The following is a 22,534-nucleotide window of genomic DNA, read 5'->3' as shown; positions in this document are numbered from 1 at the left end:
CTATAAACAAAATGTTCTTCACATTTACCCTGTAATGAATGATGAATGGAATATTGGTTCGAGTAAATTTGGGTTGTTAGTGGGGGTTAAAGAAGGATGATGTTTAAACCCTTAAATAAATACCCACCACACCTTTTACCTGCTGGTGGAAAACCATATTCCATTCATTCATTCATTCACAGGGAAATGTGGAAGACATTTTGTTTATCCTAACAGGTGAAAAAAGTAGGAAGGCACATATGTATACACACCAGGCATTTCTGTCCCCTCCTGTCCTATGCTTAGACATGGGCTGATTCCTTGTATATATCAACAGTAAATACACTCTTGAGTTTACGTGAGTGCATCCATGCCTACTATACATCGATGAGTGTCTCAGAAAACATGTCCTGTGTGTGTATGCTATAGTCTGTTTGTTACAATTTGTTTGTTATTATTTCAAATGATTTGTTACTCAATGTCTGTATGTGTTTATGCATGTCAAGATCTGAGCTACATCTGTATGTCTGTGTGTATGTCTGTGTGTGTGTTCCTAAACAGTCCCTCTCCCTCTCTCTGTCTCTGTCTCTCTCTCTCTCTATTCATCACCCAGGTGAGGAACGTGGTGAATGATGCGGGGGATGTTCTGGAGTTCAGGGACCGGGTCATCAAAGCCTCTCTGGCCCACGGTCACCTAGTGGTCACCACCTCTCTCCAGTGCTACGTCTACAGTGCTACGAACTGGAACACCCCTCTCATCTTTGACCTGAAGGAGGGGACTGTCAGCCTCATTGTACAGGCTGAGAAGTAAGTCTCTCTTTATCCTTCTGTCTCGATCTCGTTATGTCCCTCCTCCCTCTCTTAGTTTTTTCCCATCTCATCTATCCCTGTTGCGCCGATCTCTCTGCTGTGCCTATCTCTGGACCCCCTGTCCTTTTCATTCCCTCCCCTTCTTTCTCCTGCCAAACACTCTCTGTGTGTGTGTGCGCGTTTGTGTTTGCGAGAACTGTGTGTGTGTRTGCGTTTGCGAGAACTGTGTGTGCCATTGCCAGAGCAGGTCTGACTGAGGAAGTCTGACTGCAGTGGGAAACAGAGAGAGAGAGACATCTATCATTCTCTCTAATGAGTAGTTCCACAAAGCAAAATAAAGAGGATTTCAACTCCCACCATCTCAGATTGTTCTGAAATTGTTTCTGTTAGAAACAGATAAGATGCAACATGATTTTGTTGAAATATAATTTGATCTCTGAGAAATTAAGATMATTTATTGCACCCAAATTGGCCATTTTAATTTATAGGATTCATATAATATTAAATAAATATAGTACATAACATCCGATTTGGACCAAACCGTTTTCTAACAATGAGTAAGACACGAGGAGTACAAAGACATGGTCAAAAGACACACATGGACCACCCACACCCCACTCCAATCCCACCCCAACAACGACTATATAGTATCTGTTCTGTATGTCTGACAAGTAGTATGGGGCTGTGGCTCTGAGTATTGTTTTTTCATGCTATGTAATGTATTCCCAGTGAATTTTGGTGGTGTCTTTTGTTCCCTGTTCAGAGAAGTGAGTCATTGCATTTTGTATTATCTTGGCTCCATCTTGCAGTTTGTTATGTTCTCCTCTCCTCTACCATTCCCACTCTCCTCTTTGTTGCTCCCTCCTGCTTCTATCACCCCTCTCTGTCCCTAAACCTGCTTTCTATCACTCCCCCTCATCTTTATCTCTCCATCTCTCCCCTTCTCCTCTTTATTTTGGCTCCTTCCTCAGACACTTCCTGTTGGTGGATGGGACGGGGGTGTATGTGTTCTCCTACGAGGGCCGTCTCATCTCCACGCCCAGATTCCCCGGCATGAGAACGGACATCCTCAACGCCCAGTCCGTTTCCCTTAGCAACGACACCATCGCCATCCGGGACAAGAGCGATGAGAAGGGTGAGTGGAACGCCAGTCGAGCTGTCCCTTCACTACCACAATACAATACCAAACTTCATTGTCCATACAGCGGGGAGAGATTTGCGCTTGGCCTCTTCCCTCAATGACATTTACAGCCGTTAAACACATTGAAACATCAGGAGCACTTTGTCAACAAGAGGATTACACTTCACCAGGAGATAAAAAGCTGGGGAAATGACTTTAGCAGTACTGTAACAATGACTGTTTGTAATCATACTCTCTCTCTCTCCTTCCTCCCCTCCCTCTCTTCTTTTTCTCCAGTCATCTTCCTGTTTGATGCCCTGACGGGGAAAGCCCTGGGTGACGGGAAGCCCCTGACTCACAAGGTGGGTGATTCACCAACGAACACACACCAACAGTCAGTCACAGCACACACCACACTCTCCTGTTAGTGTGCACACACCGACCTGAGACGACTGTGTATATCTCCACGTGTCTACGTCTTCATCCGCACTGTTACATTGAGCAACCTGTTAGGATTGGGGGAGGGTAAGCTGATCCTAGATCTGTGCCTCAGGGTAGCTGTGGGACAGTGTGAGAGTAAGTGTGGTGGTTTCCAGCGACACCAACAGGCCAGGGTGAAAAGGTCAGGGAGCCAAGGAGAGAAGGCAGAGAGAAGAATTAATGGTGTTGAGGAAAAAACAAGAAACTTGATAGTTAAGAGGGACACGTACAGATTGTGAGGAAACTGGAGTGAGTGCATGTGTGTGAGAAAGAGATGGAGGATGGAGAAAAAGGGGGAGGGTTATGGAGTGAGAATAGGATTGAAAGGGATAAAGAGAGAGGGAGTGAATTAGAGAGAGAGAAAAGGAGGAGAAGTAGCCAGGATCAGTAGTTACTGTTTGTCAGCATGGCTGTCTCTGCCAGCACTCCACAGCTCCAAGACAGAGGAGCACTGCACTGAAGCCAGCTGGCTCTGACACACACACACACACAGTCACACAGTCACACACGCACACAGTCACACACACACACAGGGTCACACACGCACGCACACAGTCACACACCGCACACAGTCCACACACACACACGCACACACACACACGCACGCGGCACAGTCACACACGCACACAGCACACACGCACCACAGTCACACACGCACGCACACATCACACGCACGCACACAGTCACACCACGCGCACACAGTCACACACACACACAGTCACACACACACACACTCCTGTTGGGGAGTGTGGGCCAGGAGCTGTGGGGTCAGACTGCTGGCACCCCCCCTTGCCTCCCCATTTCTCCCTCCTGGCTCCTCTCGCCCTCTTACCTCTTTCCTCCACATCTTCTCTAGAGTTGAGTCTCTTCCCTCTGATCTGGGCTCAATTGTTCCCCCTAGTCTCCTGTGGCTGTGTACTCAGGGCAGTACTGAGGACTAGAGAGTGTGGAGGAGGAGAGGAGAGGGCTTGTGATATGGGTGATCATGTGTTGAGAAGGATGTGTATCAAAAGACAATATTGTAAGTGTATGTGTTATGGGGACTGGTGGGGTTTGACACTGCTGGTTCAGTTAGCCCTGTCAATGTGAACCAGGTCTCTCCCACACAACTTTCTGCCTCCCATTTCACCATGTATGTGTGGTGTGTCCGTGCGTTGGTTTCCGTTGTGTGTGTGTGTCCGTGCGTTGTGGTCCGTGTGCGTGTGTGTCCGTGTGCGTGTGTGTCCGTGTGTGTTGTTTCCGATGTTGTGTGTGTGTGTCCGTGCGTGTGTTTCCGTGTGTGTGTGTGTCCGTGCGTGTGTGTCCGTGTGTGTGTGTGTCCGTGCGTGTGTTCCAGATGGAGGTGGTGGAGATAGCTCTGGACCAGTGTGGCCCGTCCAGCGATAGGAAGATCGCGGTCATAGACAAGAACCGTGACCTGTACCTGACCGCTGTGCATCGCATCAACAGAGAACACAACATCTGCAAGATAGGTAGGAGAGAGGGAAGGGGAGAACGGGAGGGGGGGAATAGATTTCAAACTGCTTTGTGTTGTTAAGCACCTAAAGCCTACCAGATAGATAACGTCATCTTTCTTACCATAACCCACATGCACTATGGTCTACACACCATGTGTTAGAGGTTATAGTTAGTTATTCTGAGTGTCGTCTGTCTCTATTTTTATTTTTTATTTTACCTTCATTTATACAGKTTTTTTCTCATTGAGATAATATCACTTTTCCAAGAGAGACCTGGTCCAATAGCAGCAGGGGGAACAACGTTTCAGACAAAACAACTTACATACACTAACACAACATTAAGCAAAGCTATAAACACACATGCAGTACAACAATTACATATTACATTAAAAACACAAACATCTTGACTAAAAACAGCTGGCCTAAAAACAATTACACTCTTCTATGATATATACATCGATCAAGTGTTTAAACTCCACCAACGAAACTAGATCATCACATTTTAAAATGTATTTATTTACTGACCTGACTAAAAAAGAACAGAGATAAAATTATTTTACCCAATATGGCCTTATAAATCAGTGTATACCAGTGTTTAAGCCTACGCAAGGTCAATGACGACTATAGGACTATTCTGTCCTATAGGTACTATGGTCCACACTATGGCCTGGAACGACTCTGCTAACATCCTGTGTGGTATTCAGGACACACAGTTCACCGTGTGGTACTATCCCAGTGCTGTCTTCACTGACAAGGACCTGCTGCCTAAAACACTCTACATGAAGGACGCCAGGTAATGTGCACGCAAACACGCACACAGAAAACAGTTCCCCATTATCGGAAATAAAAGGTTATGGATCGTCTTCATGTCAGATGTGTTCATGTTGTATAAAAGCCGTTGATGAATCACTGAAGAGATTCCTGAGTGGCTGCCCTCAGGCTCAGTGGTTGTCTGTACAGAATGTGTTTATATGTGTATCTGTCCCCCTCCACAGTGAGTTCAGCCGTGCGCCCCACATCCTGAACTACGTGGGGACCCAGGTGACGGTGCGTCGCGGTGACGGCTCGTTGGTGTACAGCAGCGTGTCTCCCTACCCTGCCCTGCTGCACGAGTACAGCGCCTCCTCTCGCTGGGAGGACGCACTGCGCCTCTGCCGCTTTGCCAAGGTAACACACACCTGACAGGAGTGCCAACTGATAGGGGACATTCCCTGGTGACTCCCTGGTCCTGTGTAGCACAGAGCACACATCATATTCAACTCCAAATATTGTACAAAACACATCTTAAAAAACTCTTTACATTATGCTGAAAATGGAATAATGGTCTGGAATATGCCAGTGTCAAGCAATGTGTAACACCAGGCCTGCTGTCTCCCTGGCCCTGCCCCTACCCTACCCAGGAGAGGGGGCTGCTCTGTGCCCTGAGCCCTTCTCTTAAAGCCAGTTATTTAGAATAAATGGTGTAATTAGCGGCCTGTAATTGCTAGCACATTGTGGGCTGCAGCAGAGCAGTGCAGGGCCAGAGGGACCAGAGAACCAGAGCCCGGGTCCCAGGGGAAACACTCAGCCCCGAGAGGGGCCACAGGCTGGGGGTGCCACAGGTCTGGGTCCTGGGGGGTTGGTGATAGGGGGGTTAGGGGCCTGAAGGAATATTGAATGGGATTCCTCCAGGGTTCTAGTGTTCTGATAGACCTTATGGCTTCCCCCCACTATAGCGTGGGAACAACAGTCAGCGTGGGAACTCACTGCCACTCTTTGACAGTGGGGTGTGTGTGTGTTTGTCTCAATGTCTTGTCTCAGTGTCGGTGTGTCAAATTTCTGTACTCATGTCTGTCTGATTGTTTCATGTCTTTGTCCGTGATGTTCCTCTGTTGGTGTCTCGCACCCCCTCACTGAGTCTCTGTGTACTAGACCTCTGAGGAAGAGGTGAGTCTCTCGTTCATTTACATCTTTCCACGTTCCCTTTTACCCCTGTTCTCGTCTTTGTCAATCTCCTCGTCTTCTTCCTCTTCCTCCTATCCCTTACTTTAGTTCTGGTTTCTCCCCTCATCTGCTAACTACTCCACCGTATACTGTATGGACCATATACACACATGAAGATATTGACTGGATACTTCAAGAGAACTTAGTCCTTCAGTGGGTGTTTGTTGGTTGGGGTTGATGCCTGTGTGCGTGCCATGAGTGTGTGTGTGTGCCCACTGCCCATGTGTGTTTACTTTCTGGTTGGTGTGTGTTTGTCTGTAAGATGGTGTATGTGTTTGTAAATGACGTGTCCTGCAGCCCTGGGCCTTGGCATGGTGAAGGGTCCATGACGGAGCCACTGGAGTGGAGCTTTAACGAGACACGACCAGCAGCTTTTAATTAGTTTCTAATTAGCTTGGGTGACACCATTTACCGTATTTAACCTCCCCAACACACACACACACACACACACACACACACACACACACAAACACACGCAGCCAATCCCTGAACCCCAACCCCAGTGAGAGCCTTCACAGTGTGCGCTGCATGGGTTATGATGCAATAACCACAACCCTGGAGAAGGATGGCTAGAGGGGACAGGGGAGGGGAGAGGGGGTGAAGTGGGTAAATGCAGTACCTTCAGAAAGTATTCATACCCCTTAACTTATTCCACATTTTGTTGTTACATCCTGAATTAAAAATGTATGTAATTGTTTTGTTTTTCTCACCAATCTACACACAATATCCCAGAATGGCAAAGTGTTTTTTTGTTGTGTGCAAATTTATTGAAAATGAAAAGCATAAATATCTCATTTACATAAGTATTCACACCACTGAGCCAGTACATGTTACAATCAACTTTGGCAGTGATTACAGATGTGAGTCTTTCTGGRTAAGTCTCGTAGAGCTTTGCATTTCTGGATTCTACAATATTTTCAAATTATTATTTTTGAAATTCTTCAAATTCTGTCAAGTTGGTTGTTGATCGTTGCTGGTCACCCATTTTCAAGTCTTGCCTTGAAAAGCTTTTCATGCTGATTTAAGTCAACTGTAACTAGGCCACTCAGGAACATTGTTTTGTCTTGGTAAGCAGCTCCAGTGTATATTTGGCCTTGTGTTTTAGGTTATTGTCTTGCTGAAAGGTGAATTTGTCTCCCAGTATCTGATGGAAAGCAGACTGAACCAAGTTTCGTCTAGGAATTTGCCTGTGATTAGCTCTATTGCGTTTCTTTTTATCCTAAAAAAAAACTCTCTAGACCTTGCCGTAACCCATAACATCACTATGCTTAAAAATGTGAAGAGTGGTACTCAGTGATGAGTTGTATTGAATTTGCCCCAAATAACGCTTTGTATTCAGAATTTAAAGTTCATTTCTTTGTCACATTTTTTGCAGTTTTAATTTAGTACCTTGTTGCAAACGGGATGCATGTTTTGAAATATTTTTATTCTGTACAGGCTTCCTTCTTTTCACTCTGTCAATTAGGTTAGTATTGTGGAGTAACTACAATGTTGTTGATCCATCCTCAGTTGTATCCTATCACAGCCATTAAACTCTGTAACTGTTTTAAAGTCACAATTGGCCTCATGGTGAAATCCCTGAGCGGTTTCCTTCCTCTCTGGCAACTGAGATAGGAAGGACACCTGTATCTGTGTAGTGACTGGGTGTATTGACACAACATCCAAAGTGTAATGAGTAACTTCACCATGATCAAAGGGATATTTAATGTCTGCTTTTGTTTAYTTTTACCCATCTACCAATAGGTGCCCTTTGCGAGGCATTGGAAAACATCCTTGGTCTTTGTGGTTGAATCTGTGTTTGAAATTCACTGCTTGACTGAGGGACCTTACAAGTATCTGTATGTGTGAGGTACGGAGATGAGGTAGTCATTCAGAAATCATGTTGAACACTATTATTGTACACAGAGTCCATGAAACTTATTATGTGACTTGTTAAGCACATTTTTACTCCTGAACTTATTTAGGGTTGCCATAACAAAGGGTTGAATACTTATTGGGTCAAGACATTTCAACTTTAAATTTTTTATACATTTGTAAAAATGTCTAAAAACATAATTCCACTTTGACATTATGGGATATTGTGTGCAGGCCAGTGACACAAMATCTAAATGTTTAATCCATTTTAAATTCAGGTTGTAACACAACAAAATGTGGAAAAAGTCAAGGGGTGTGAACTTCCTGAAGGCACTGTATGGAAGAAGGAGCGTCACCCCTTTTAATAGCCACCCCTCCTCCTTCCTCCCCCCATTTCTGGTAAGGGTTTGGTCTTTCGTGGCCGTGTGGTTTTTCCCGGAGTGGGAGGAGTTTTGTGGGGAAATCCTGTTAGCCAGGTATGGAGGATTAGCCCGTTGTGGATACTTTCATGGCACTGAATTGTTGTTAACAGACACGCGTATACGCACACACACACACACACTCGCGTAAAGATTGACACAAGCATGCACACATGCTTAAACACACACACAGATACACACATGCTGATGATAGGCCTGTACACAAACAACCATGCTGTACACAGTCACACAAACATGGGCAGCCCAGCAGTGTGACTAAATCCCCAGGCAGGCTCTAACAGTGAGCCAACACCACAATGGACCACATCGCTCCTCTGATTGGAGGAAACTGGCCCATCTCTCTCTGACCAGCATTTAGTGGCTTTAGCAAAGGATGATTTCGTTGTTGTTGTCTTCACGGTTTTATGACCCATGTTGTTTGTTTTAATGAAGGATTCAGATGAGATGACAGGATGCATGAGGATGTTGTTCTGGGCTTTGCTTTCAACGATACTGTTGAGTGTGACTGTAAGAGTGAATGGGAGTAACATTACGTCTGTGTGCGTGTGTGCGTCTAAGTACATCTGCGTGCCCTGAATGAGTATAATATCAGAATCACACACGGAAGTCAGATTACAGGGTGTGTGTGAGTGTGTTCTGTGCCCTGCAGAGTGACACTAACGAGGCCTGTGTTGTGAGGATGAGCAGACTGGTAATGGGAAGAGTGTCCCTGTAGAGACGCCAGTGCAATGTCCCTCCCGTCTCTCTAATAACACACAGCCCTCCTCTCTCTGTGCCCTGTCCCTTTAATGACCTAGGGGAGCAGGGCTAGACTAGCCCCGCTATGCAGGGCCTGTGGTCAGGGCTGGGCCACACGCTACGCCCCGGCGCCACCACCAGACTGTCAGGCTGAACAGCAGTTCCACCCCACCCCCCCATATACCCTTGCTCCATGGCACTTTTTAAAATATATTGAAACCCTTATTTTACCAGGCAAGTGTGTGTGCTCGTGTTTATTTATGCTAAGACAATGTGTGTATGGCAAATGTAATTTCCTATTTTCTTAATGTCTGTCTCCGTTCCTATAGGACCAGTCACTGTGGGCGTGTCTCGCTGGCATGGCAATGGCCAATAGGGAGTTGACGACAGCAGAGGTGGCCTACGCTGCCATTGGAGAGGTAATCCATCAATCACTCAAATCTCACTCTCTTTCCTTTTCTCCTCCACATGTGTACAGGAATGGAAGTAAATGTAATTCTGTTTTTCCATATTTCTCTCCCCTCTGTCGCTCTCTCCAGGTGGATAAGGTGCAGTATATTAACTCTATAAAGGATCTGCCGTCTAAGGAATCTTCAGTGGCCCACATGTTACTGTTCAGTGGTCATGTCCAGGAGGCTGAGGCCACTCTGCTACAGGCTGGCCTGGTCTACCAAACCATACAGGTCCACATCAACCTCTACAACTGGGACAGGTCTGTCTGTCTCTGAATGTCTGTCTGTCTGTGACTCTGAATATCTGTCTGACTTGTCTTTCTGCCTGTCTGTCTATGTATACTTACATATGCGTCATCTGCCCTCAGGGCGTTGGAGCTGGCAGTAAAACATAAGACCCATGTGGACACAGTGCTGGCCTACAGACTCAAGTTCCTGCAGGACTTTAGCAAGAAAGAGACCAACAAGAGGTTCATGCAGTACGCTGACGGGGTATGATGTCATTGCTTTTGATATAGTGACCACTGAGCAGCAGTAAAGACTTCTTCTCTTCGAAACCAGACAGTATTTTGTTACAAGAGGGAATGTGCCCTTTCTATCATACTATGCCTCATTAGACTGACCCACTTCTCTAATCTCTCTCCATCAGGTGGAGGTGGACTGGGAGAAGATCCAGGCAAAGGTAGAGATGGAGCTGGTTAAGGAGAGAGAGAAGGCTGCCACCACCTCTGTCAGGAGCAGCCTGGCCTCCCGACGTTGACCCTCAACCCTACACCTCTGACTTCATCCAGGGACCAAATGTACATAATATTTTCAAATGGTCATTTATCAAACATGGTTAGTGTTATTTTTGTGTTTGTGTTTTTTTATATCGATATTTCTTTTCTTCAATTAACTTACATGCCTTATTCTCTTGAGAATGTACATATGTAGACGTTTAATAAATACATATTTATCAGATCGGTCAACTCTCCTGACATATTTCTATCTCCTCAACTGCTATTTCAATTCAATGCAGTCAGCCCCAGCCCAGTCCGTTTTAACTAGTAATCATAGATGTGTAGTGTGTGTTTGTGTGTTCATATTAAGTATTACAGCTTTAACGCATATTCTCTGGCGGTGTGACACTACTTGTCAAGCAGCTTCCTCCGCTAACAGAGGTCCAGCCCATCATTATGCCATTACACCCTATCTATCTCCACTCCCAACACACACTCTACCGCAGCGCGCGCACTCTACCCCAACGCGCGCCACTCTACCCCAACGCGCGCCACTCTACCCCAACGCGTGCGCACTCAAACACCGCCCCAGCAGGGACGCCAGGAGCAGCAGGATGGATTCCTGTCACTCTGGTCTGGACCCCGGCACTCCCAGTATTCCTGATGGATACAGAATGGTGGCTAATGGGCGCAGTAGAGGAGCAGTCTAGGGCTACTTGTCGTACACTATTACAGAGCAAGACTGAATCATTAARTTCAGCCTCTCTGACACCCCCTTCTCTTCATGTCCTCTTGTTCTCTCTCTCTGTTTTTCCATGCTATAAATCCCTGGTCACTCAGGTATTATCATAAGTGCAGGCTAGAATGACCTCCCTCCATCCTTCCCCAGTTAACTGCAGTCAGGCCGTTCTTGTCTCAAGTAAAGTTCCAGAGAGGGGGACGGGTAGCTATGATGTCAGTGGTAGTGTGGAAGCTCTCCAGTCATCTCTGACCCAAGAGGAGCAGCACTCTGTATCAGCCAGGAGTCAGGTTTCACATGCGTGACCACCAGAATGCACACATCTTCCCTGAACTCTTACACAAGTATGATCAGACACACAGCACACAGGTAAAACACACACACAGACACTTCAACAAATACATACAGACCTAAAACACACACACAGTCACACACGGACTTGAAAACTCCATGTCCAAACCAAGCTGCTACTACTCAAGCTCAGACACTGACGGAGCATAATGTAGGATTTATCAGGAGCTTAATGCACATTGATCTGGCCTTGGTTTCTCTGCTTTTTTTACCCACTAAGGCATTGAATAACTGTTCCATTGGCATAATCTGTTGTTAGATACACAGAATTACTGTATATTGTCTATTTTTCTCACTTTCAGGTTGGGCTGTAATAAACACCCCATAAAAATGGTCTGGGTCTGGGTTTCCAAAACATCCCAAACATTTCAATACTTATGATTGTGGACACAACTACACAATACTTTTACCTCAAGCCAGAGCAATGTACTCTAACCAGTACTCCACGGGCACTGGTGCCACTAAGTTAAATATGGTGGCAGCCAGTCATCTCAGCAACCTGTCTCGTTATTGTATTCAGATCCCCATCGAGGGACTCCTCAAAATGCAGAATTTTTGAGTTTTACTCCATTTGATTAAACATTAAAGCTGGAAATTCTAGAGGATTGGAGCGTGCCCTAGGCCCCTGAACCCACAGCCTGAGTGCAGAGGACTTGTAGAGTCTGCCTCCACTGCAGAGAGAGAGCGAGTGCCTCAGAGCCAAAGATGCAAAAATATGATCTCTACTGTTAAATCACAAATTCCAGTAATACCATATCTGTATTCTGTCACTAAAACATACTGCGATGTGTAATGTGTCTGCATCTTGTGTCATTCCCTCCATCCATACATCAGTGGATGTAATGCTTTTTTGTGTGTATCCATCAATTTCCTCTGTGAAGGAAATCCATGTGTCCAACACAATAGGCCCTGTCTGGACGGTACAGGATTACACTACAGTCAGACAAACTAGCTTTCCCATTATGGTGATCCATAACGGTCATGGCCAGAATCCCTGTTGAAGGTGATGGAATTATTGAGACAAGGAAGTCTGGCTGAAGCGCATACAGTATTTAACATACAGTACAAGTGTGCTGACATCACTCCTATAACCCAAACTCCTAACGAGTATCCTTTAGTTTCTCATTGCTTATCCACTCTTATGCACTTCAGATAAACCAGTTAGCTTACGTGATTGGTTTCTTGGAGGGTTGGTGTATCTCAACGGCCCACTGTTCCACAGAAAGACTAATGATAAATGTTCTCGCCCAGCCTACTGTGRATCGGCTATCTCAGTCTGCAGCTCCAGCTGTCAGCCTCTTTATTTACTGCTGTCTATTCTACACTTCTGTCTTTATGACTGTCTGTATTGTCTATCAGTCATCTTCCTGCCTGTTTCCATGCAGGGCATGTCTGTATTAATGTGCTCTAATGCTGATGATGTCAACAGTTTTGTCATTCATCTATGGCCACTACATCAAAGACAAAGTATCAGAGCTGGTCTCTGCTCACTGATCACCACATGGTAACTCAACCTTGGACCAGTATTTAGGGACATCATCTCTCAGAGAGGAGGGAGGGATGAGATGTGTTCATGATGCAGTATGTGTGAGCTGAGCTCTCTGATACATTGGATAAAAGAACTTGCTGATGTAACAAAATGTGAGGCTTAGTGTGTTGGAGAGAGTGTTTGATGGTGTGACTATTACTTTTGAATCCCCACTGGGCCACTGAAAGCTGCACTAGGCGATTCTCCTAGACCCTGCCCATGACCCTACTCTCTTAGGGTGTCTCAGGGAGAATTAGGATATGAAGGGAATATTCAYACTTGAATATTAATAATACACAGTTGTATATGTGTGAAATAGGACAAGTATACGCACCCACCAAGATATTATTATTATGACATGATGCACATTTCTAGGCTGTAGGTATAACAATGAATAGAAGTCTTTCGGGCCCAGCAGAATCAAAAACTCCTTCTCAGCCTGTTCATCTCATAAAAAAAATGAAAATAAAGAATAATATGGAGAAAGCCAACTGTCTCACGGTGCCTTTGGAAATTGAACCGTTGAAGCGAAACTTGTACCGGCGCCAAATGTGCTGCCTGTCAATACACAAAAGAGCGCAAATTTCAGCAACCATCTCCCTTTTATTATCTAATTTTCTCAWACCAGGTCTTAATTTACATACAAAAGGGGAATCATCTGCCCAATCGTATGAAACTCGTCATTGACCAAATTGCCGGTTCCTATTATTTTCAGCATTAATTGCTACAGATTGGAATTGCACTTAAGTTATTATATAGCATGTAAGTCTCTCCTTTAGTTCATACTAAAATWAAAATWATTTTATTTTATAGTCCATCACATTGTCAGACAGAATTATGTGAGGCGCGTGTGTGGTCTCCTGAAGTGCCCTGTTGCTCTTCTCTGGGTATCGGTCCTCCCCTCGTCCCTCCGTCCGCAGCAGGCTCCTCCGAACGGACCAGTAAGTTATCATCCGACCGGTCTCTGTGCACYTCCTGCATGGTCTCCTCATAGGTCGGCAGGTACTTCACCTCGTCATATGCGGGGAGCAGCACTGGCGAGGTGAAGTCCCCAAAACTATATTCGGGGTACCGGTCCAGTAGGGTGTCCTGGGACGCGGTTGCGTGTCCGTGGAAGAGGGAGGGCTCCTCGGGGTGTCGGCGCGGCCGCGGGCAGATGATGCGCTGAATGAAGTAGCCCATTGCGAAGAGGAGCAGCAGGATCAGGATGCCCGATAGCTTGCGCGTCACCCAGCCCACGTTGTCAAAGAATATATGCAGCGGGATCTTGCAGCAGCGCACCGCGGAGCTCGCGCTACCGTTGCCGGTAACGGTAGGGGGGCAGCACTGCTGGCCCTCGACGCACTGGACCTCTCCACAGCTGCGGAGCAAGTGGCAGGAGGAAATCACGACCGCGGACAGAAAGGTGACGCTGCACATGCACGTCCTGCTGCTGGTGGTTAGACGAAACATTATTTAARTCTACTAGTCGGTTCGTCAGGTTAGTATAGACCTGTGCGCGTGCGTCCCTGCCGTCTGGTTTCTCTTTTGGTGAGAAAGAGTGCACAGCAGTTTTAGCTACTACGTCTGCTGCCTGTTTGTTCCAATCCTCTTCCTTCATCCGCTCTCCGGAGAAGGCTACTGCAGAGTAAGGATAGTCACCCGCTCCTCCGGTTCTGCGAGTGAGATGAGTAGCATCTTCTACGGTTTGTCAGAGCGCGGGAGAAGACCCTCTGTAAAAARAAATACTTATTTTCCAGACGTTGAAGTCAGGTGCATTTTAGGTGCTAAATGAAAGGTGAAAATAGGTATTTCCGGACGTCGAAAATATGTATTTTACAGTTCTTAAGAAAAAGTATTTTCTAGACGTTGAAATCAGGTGCATTTCAAGTGCTGAAAAGAAAGGTGAAAATATGTATTTTTGGTCTTTTCCGCATGTCAATATGTATTTTTCGGATTTTATATCAGTAAAAATAGGTTTGATTCTATATCCAAATTTCAACTGCACATACAGTGTATTCGGAAATTATTCAGACCCCAAGACTTTTTCCATATTTTGTTACTTTACAGCCTTATTCAAAAATGTATTAAATAAATAAAAATGCTCATCAATCTACACACAATACCCCATAATGACAAAGTGAAAACCGGTTTTTAGAATTGTTGCAAATTTATTAAATGTAAAAAACAGAAATACCTTATTCAGACCCTTTGCTATGAGACTCGAAATATACCTCAGGTGCATCCTGTTTCCATTGATCCTCCTTGAGATGTTCTACAACTTGATTGGAGTCCACCTGTGGTAAATTCAGTTGATTGGACATGATTTGGAAAGGCACACAAATCAAATCAAATTTTATTGGTCACATACACATGGTTAGCAGATGTGTAGCGAAATGCTTGTGCTTCTAGTTTCTGACAGTGCAGTAATATCTAACAAGTAATCTAACAATTCCACAACAACTACCTAATACACACACATTTAAGTAAAGGGATGAGCAACGACCGACCAGCATAGGCAAGATGCAATAGATGGTATAAAATACAATATATACTTATGGGATGAGTAATGCAAGATATGTAAACATCATTATTAAAGTGGCATTAATAAAGTGACGAGTGAACCATTTTTTAGAGTGGCCAACAATTTCAAGTCTGTATGTAGGCAGCAGCCTCTCTGTGTTGGTGACGGCTGTTTAACAGTCTGATGGCCTTGCGATAGAAACAATTTTTCAGTCTCTCGGTCCCAGCTTTGATGCACCTGTACTGACTTCGCCTTCTGGGTGGTAGCGGGGTGAACAGGCAGTGGCTCGGGTGGTTGTTGTCCTTGATAATCTTTTTGGCCTTCCTGTGACATCGGGTGCTGTAGGTGTCCAGGAGGGCAGGGAGTTTGCCCCCGGCGATGCATTGTGCAGACCGCACCACCATCTGAAGAGCCCTGCGGTTGTGGGCGGTGCAGTTGCCGTACCAGGCAGTGATACAGCCCGACAGGATGCCCTCAGTTGTGCATCTGTAAAAGTTTGTGAGGGTTTTAGGTGACAAGACAMATTTCTTCAGCTTCCTGAGGTTGAAGAGGCACTGTTGCGCCTTCTTCACCACACTGTCTGTGTGGGTGGACCATTTCAGTTTGTCCGTCATGTCTATGCAGGGGAACTTAAAACTTTCCATCTTCTCCACTGCTGTCCCGTCGATGTGCTKCTGTTTCCTGAAGTCCACGATCATCTCCTTTGTTTTGTTGACGTTGAGTGAGAGGTTGTTTTCCTGACACCACACTCAGAGTGCCCTCACCTTCTCCCTATAGGTTGTCTCATCGTTGTTGGTGATCAAGCTTAGTACTGTTGTGACATCTGCAAACTTGATGATCGAGTTGKAGGCGTGCATGGTCATGGAGTCATGGTTGAAAAGGGAGTACAGGAGGAGGCTGAGCACGCACCCTTGTGAGGCCCCTGTGTTGAGGATCAGCGATGTGGAGATGTTGTTTCCTACCTTCACCACCTGGGGGCGGCCCGTCAGGAAGTCCCGGACCCAATCGCACAAGGCGGGATTGAGACCCAGGGCCTCAAGCTTAATGATGAACTTGGAGGGTACTATGGTGTTGAATGCTGAGCTATAGTCAATGAACAGCATTCTTACATACAGTTGAAGTCGGACGTTTACATACACCTGAGCCAAATACATTTAAACTCAGTTTTTAACAATTCCTGACATTTAATCCTAGTAAAAAATCCCTGTCTTAAGTCAGTTAGGATCACCACTTTATTTTAAGAATGTGAAATGTCAGAATAATAGTAGAGAGAATGATTTATTTCAGCTTTTATTTATTTCATCACATTCCCAGTGGGTCAGAAGTTTACATACACTCAATTAGTATTTGGTAGCATGGCCTTTAAATTGTTTAACTTCGGTCAAATGCTTCGGGTAGCCCTCCACAAGCTTCCCACAATAAGTTGAGTGCATTTTGGCCCATTCCTCCTGACAAGAGCTGGTGGAACTGAATCAGGTTTGCAGGCCTCCTTGCTCGCACACCCCTTTTCAGTTCTGCCCACAAATGCCCGCTTCAATATATCCACATCATTTTCCTTTCCTCATGATGCCATCTATTTTGTGAAGTGCACCAGTCCCTCCTGCAGAAAAGCACCCCCACAACATGATGCTGCCACCCCCGTGCTTCACGGTTGGGATGGTGTTCTTCGGCTTGCAAGCATCCCCCTTTTTCCTCCAAACATAACGATGGTCATTATGGCCAAACAGTTCTATTTTTGTTTCATCAGACCAGAGGTCATTTATCCAAAAAGTACAATCTTTRTCCCSATRTGCAGTTGCAAAMCKWRGTCTGSCTTTTTTATGRCRGTTTTGGAGCAGTGGCTTCTTCCTTGCTGAGCGRCCTTTCAGGTTATGTCGATATAGGACTCGTTTTMCTGTGGATATAGATACTTTTGTACCTGTTTCCTCCAGCATCTTCACAAGGTMCTTTGCTGTTGTTCTGGGATTGATTTGCASTTTTTGCACCAAAGTRCGTTCATCTCTAGGAGACAGAACGTGTCTCCTTCCTGAGCGGTATGACGGCTGCGTGGTCCCATGGTGTTTATACTTGTGTACTATTGTTTGTACAGATGAACGTGGTACCTTCAGGCGTTTGGAAATTGCTCCCAAGGATGAACCAGACTTGTGGAGGTCTACAATGTTTTTTCTGAGGTCTTGGCTGATTTATTTACATTTTTCCATGATGTCAAGCAAAGAGGCACTGAGCTTGAAGGTAGGCCGTGAAATACATCCACAGGTACACCTCCAATTGACTCAAATTATGTCAATTAGCCTATCAGAAGCTTCTAAAGCCATGACGTAATTTTCTGAAATTTTCCAAGCTGTTTAAAGGCACAGTCAACTTAGTGTATGTAAACTTCTGACCCACTGAAATTGTGATACAGTGAATTATAAGTAAAATAATATGTCTGGAAACCATTGTTGGAAATATTACTTGTGTCATGCACTAAGTAGATTTCCTAACCGACTTGCCAAAACTATAGTTTGTTAACAAGAAATTTGTGGAGTGGTTGAAAAACGAGTTTTAATGACTCCAACCTAAGTGTATGTAAACTTCCAACTTCAACTGTAGGTATTCCTCTTGTCCAGATGGGATTGTGCAGTGTGATGGCGATGGCATTGTCTGTGGACCTATTGGGGCGGTATGCAAATTGCAATGGGTCTAGGGTGACAGGTAAGGTGGAGGTTATATGATCCTTGACTAGTCTCTCAAAGCACTTCATGATGACAGAAGTGAGTGCTGTGGGGCGATAGTCATTCAGTTCAGTTACCTTTGCCTTCTTGGGTACAGGAACAATGGTGGCCATCTTGAAACATGTGGGGACAGCAGAGAGAAGGAGAGATTGAATATGTCCGTAAACACACCAGCCAGCTGGTCTGCGCATGCTCTGAGGACGCATCTATGGATGCCACTTGGGCCGGCAGCCTTGCGAGGGTTAACACGTTTAAATGTCTTACTCACGTCAGCCACTGAGAAGGAGAGCCCACAGTCCTTGGTAGTGGGCGATGTCGGTGGCACTGTGTTATCCTCAAAGCAGGCAAAGAAGGTGTTTAGCTTCTCCGGAAGCAAGACGTCAGTGTCCGCGATGTGGCTGGTTTTCCCTTTGTAGTCCGTGATTGTCTGTAGACCCTGCCACATACGTCTCGTGTCTGAGCCTTTGAATTGCGACTCCACTTTCTCTGTACTGACATTTTGCCTGTTTGATTGCCTTAAAGAGGGAATAACTACACTGTTTGTATTCAGCCATATTCCCAGTCACCTTGCCATGGTTAAATGTGGTGGTTCACACTTTCAGTTTTGCGCAAATGTTGCCATCTATCCACGGTTTCTGGTTTGGGTAGGTTTTTTTATTTTAAAATKTWTWTTTWWWTWTTTTTATCCCCTTTTCTCCCCAATTTTCGTGGTATCCAATCGCTAGTAATTACTATCTTGTCTCATCGCTACAACTCCCGTACGGGCTCGGGAGAGACGAAGGTCGAAAGCCATGCGTCCTCCGAAGCACAACCCAACCAAGCCGCACTGCTTCTTAACACAGCGCGCCTCCAACCCGGAAGCCTGCCGCACCAATGTGTCGGAGGAAACACCGTGCACCTGGCCCCCTTGGTTAGCGTGCACTGCGCCCGGCCCGCCACAGGAGTCGCTGGAGCGCGATGAGACAAGGATATCCCTACCGGCCAAACCCTCCCTAACCCGGACGACGCTAGGCCAATTGTGCGTCGCCCCACGGACCTCCCGGTCGCGGCCGGCTGCGACAGAGCCTGGGCGCGAACCCAGAGACTCTGGTGGCGCAGCTAGCACTGTGGGTAGGTTTTAATAGTCACAGTGGGTAGAACATCTCCTATACGCTTCCTGATGAACTTAGTCACCGTATCCGTGTTTTCGTCAACGTTATTCTCAGTGGCTACCCGGAACATATCCCAGTCCGCGTGATCAAAACATTCATGGATTCCGATTGGTCAGACCAGCGTTGAATAGACCTTACACGGATACTTCCTGTTTGAGTTTCTGCCTATGGGAAGGGAGAAGCAAAATGGAATTGTGATCAGATTAGCCAAAGGGGCCTCCCCTTAGGGGATGTTGTAGGCATTTCAAAAAGTTGAGTAGCAGTGGTCCAATGTTTTTCCAGCGTGAGTACTACAGTCAATGTGTTGGTAGAACTTCGATAGCGTTYTCCTCAAATTTGCTTTGTTAAAAAACCCAGCTACAATAAATGTGGCCTCAGGATTTGTGGTTTCAAGTTGGCATAAAGTCCAGTGTAGTTCTTTGACGGCCGTCGTGGTATTGGCCTGAGGGGGAATATACACGGCTGCGACTATAACCGAAGAGAATTCTCTTAGGAGGTAATACGGTCGGCATTTGATTGTGAGGTATTCTATGTTGGATGAACAAAAGGACTTGACTTTCTGTATGTTATCACAATCACACCATGAGTAGTTCATGAGTAGGTAATCATGAAACATACACACCCGCCTTTCTTCTTCCCGGAAAGTTCTTTATTCCTTTCTGCGCGATGTACTGAGAACCTAGCTGGCTGTATGGACGGGGACAGTATATCGAGAGAGCCATGTCTCCGTGAAACAGTGTATGTTACAATCTTTGATGTCTCTCTGGAAGCAAATCATCRCCCTGAGATTGTCTACTTTATTATCCAGAGACTGAACATTAGCTAGTAATATACTCAGAAGCGGTGGATGGTGTGAACGCCTCCTGAGTCGGACTAGAAGTCCACTCCGAATACCTTTTCTCCATTGGCAGCGTCTTGGAGCAGCCTCTTGATTAAGTTCAATTGCCCTGGGTGGTATGAACAAAGGATCCAATTCGGGAAAGTCATATTCCTAGTCGTAATTCTGGTGAGTTACATCTGCTCTGGTATCCAAAAGTTATTTCCGGCTATAACACACAAAAAAACAGAAATACTGCAAAGTTGCTTAGGAGCTAGAAGCAGAGCTGCCATATCTGTCGGTGCCATCTTACTTATCGCACACAAGCCTAGGACCACCATGCGCAATGCCAAGTGTCAGCTGGGGTGGCGTAAAACTCTCCGCCATCGGACTCTGGAGCAGTGGAAACACATTTTCTGGAATGATGAATCACGCTTCACCATCTGGCATTCTGACGGACTAATCTGGGTTTGGCGGATGCCAGAAGAACGCTAACTGCCCAAATGCATAGTGCCAACTGTAAAGTTTGGTGGAGGAGGAATAATGATCTGGGGCTGTTTTTAATGGTTCGGGCTAGGCCCCTTAGTTACAGTGAAGGGAAATCTTAACGCTACAGCATACAATGACAATTGACAAATACAATTCTAGACAATTCTGTTTCCAACTTTGTGGCAACAGTTTGGGGAAGGCCCTTTCCTGTTTCAGCATGACAATGTCCCCGTCCACAAAGTGAGGTCCATACAGAAATGGTTTGTCGAGATCGGTGTGGAAGAACTTGACTGGCCTGCGCAGAGCCCTGACCTCAACTCCATCGAACACCTTTAAAAGGAATTGGAATGCCAACTGAAAGGCAGGCCTAATCGCCCAACATCAGTGCCCGACCCCGCTAATGTGCTTGAATGGAAGCAAGTCCCTGCAGCAATGTTCCAACATCTAGTGGAAAGCCTAGTGGAAAGCCTTCCCAGAAGAGTGGAGGCTGTTATAGCAGCAAATGGGGGACCAACTCCATATTAATGCCCATTATTTTGGAATGAGATGTTTGACAAGCAGGTGGCCACATACTTTTTGTCATGTAGTGTATAAAACGATTTTTATAGATTGTTACAGATTTGACATAAAACCAGATGTTTCCATTTCAGGTCATCTGCTCTACCAGTAATGAATACCTGAGGACCATAGATCTGTGCCGGGAAGTCATATTATGCTCACTAGGTAAAATACTCAACCTTAACAAACAAAATAAAACTTGATTGCAAACAAATATTGTTTGTTGTATGTGTTTTACTGCGAGACCTCTCATTTATTTGCAGAAAAGAGCCCTGATGCAGTTCATGGATTTGCAGGCCCAGAACAAAGTTGCCTCTCATGTCACTGCAAGGACAAGAACCATCGGTTGACCTCACAGGCCAGGGGAGCCTTCAATGACAGGTGTCTCTTGTCTAGGGTTTCCTAATCCCTATTGAAAAGAATGTTTGTAAAATGTATTGTTAAAGGCACTAAGAGATAGCCAGGCTGTTGGCATGATGTGATTTATCTTCCGGTTTAAGAAAGAAATCTGAAAGGGACGGGATCACTGCATTAATGAGCTGGTAAGATAACAAACAGTAGTCATACAATGTTAACCAAGCAGCTGTCTAGCTGAACACCTTGTACTGTAACCCAGAGAAAACAACCATAGAAAAGCAACCCATAGATATGTATTAGGTGGAGCTTGGTATAATATTGCATTCACATGTGCTATGACGACTCAGTGCTGGAAAATAACATTTTTGGGGGTCTCTGGGTCTCTTTTACACCTGTGTTAATTTTGGCACTCTAGTCTTAGTCATTTTGACTAAAATATCATTGTTTTAGTCACATTTTTGTCATTTGAAAAATGATTTAGTCTAGTTATTGTTAAAATTATTAAAACAGTGGTCCATTTTGGTTAACAAAATGCACTTTAATTTTAGCCACATTATTGTCACATCACATTTGTATTGCCTCATTAACCTATAGTAAAGATAAATCACCGACTTCCATGTGCACAAACATACAGAACATAGCCTTGTCCTACAGTACCAACATCTTTTTCTCTATAACATCCTATGACATCCTTCCAAACAGCAGAAATATGACAAACATATATAAGAATAATATAATATTATATAATAACTATCTGGCCATGTACATTACTAATATAGTCTACATAGTTACTGCACATTACATACAAAACAAACAGACACACAAGTGCAGAGAAGGCAGAGAGATAGGGTAGCACAATCACCAGATGGTGCCGTAAAGTAGTATGGGTTGCACCTCCATAACTCAGTCGCATCAGTGCCATTGTTATCAACATTCCGCAGACGCCGCAGCCACATTGATTTCCAAAAGTAGATTCGGGGCTAGTGACTTTGAACGGAAGATACTAACTGTTTCGCACAATGATGTTGTAGTCCAGTTACAATTTTTCTTTGTCCCGAGTCCCCTGTGCTCGAGTCACAGTTCGAGTCTCGAATTCTTGTGGCTGAAGTCCAAGTCCCACTGCTTGAGTCCTGGTCCAAGTGCTCAAGTCTGAGTCGCAATGATATTAACTCAAAATATATATATTTTACCCAGCCTAGCATAGTGGCAAGAGGAATATAGTAAAATTGTTTGCTTTCTCTTTTCCTTTCTTTCTGTGCCACCAAATGTTTTCATATCGGCTTCTGGTAATCTTA

At 45.2% G+C, this 22,534-nt stretch overlaps 1 protein-coding gene across 2 annotated transcripts in view; it reads left to right on the top strand.

Annotated features, from left to right (window-relative positions):
- The window catches only part of ift80 (intraflagellar transport 80 homolog (Chlamydomonas)), an 87,555-nt gene extending 77,282 nt beyond the window's left edge, over positions 1-10,273 (top strand). For both annotated transcript variants that reach the window (XM_024014515.2, XM_024014514.2), the window contains exons 8-17: positions 593-786; positions 1,761-1,924; positions 2,207-2,271; positions 3,726-3,861; positions 4,492-4,639; positions 4,842-5,013; positions 9,191-9,280; positions 9,401-9,573; positions 9,682-9,805; positions 9,963-10,273. In XM_024014515.2, coding sequence (XP_023870283.1) covers positions 593-786; positions 1,761-1,924; positions 2,207-2,271; positions 3,726-3,861; positions 4,492-4,639; positions 4,842-5,013; positions 9,191-9,280; positions 9,401-9,573; positions 9,682-9,805; positions 9,963-10,073 — 1,377 coding nt within the window. In that variant the 3' untranslated portion in view covers positions 10,074-10,273. The remainder of the gene's footprint in view (positions 1-592; positions 787-1,760; positions 1,925-2,206; positions 2,272-3,725; positions 3,862-4,491; positions 4,640-4,841; positions 5,014-9,190; positions 9,281-9,400; positions 9,574-9,681; positions 9,806-9,962) is intronic.
- Positions 10,274-22,534: the final 12,261 nt, after the last annotated feature.

Source organism: Salvelinus sp. IW2-2015, linkage group LG22 (genome assembly GCF_002910315.2).
Source record: "Salvelinus sp. IW2-2015 linkage group LG22, ASM291031v2, whole genome shotgun sequence".
Classification (NCBI taxonomy): Eukaryota; Metazoa; Chordata; class Actinopteri; order Salmoniformes; family Salmonidae; genus Salvelinus; species Salvelinus sp. IW2-2015.
This window is presented reverse-complemented; position numbering and strand designations above follow the sequence as displayed.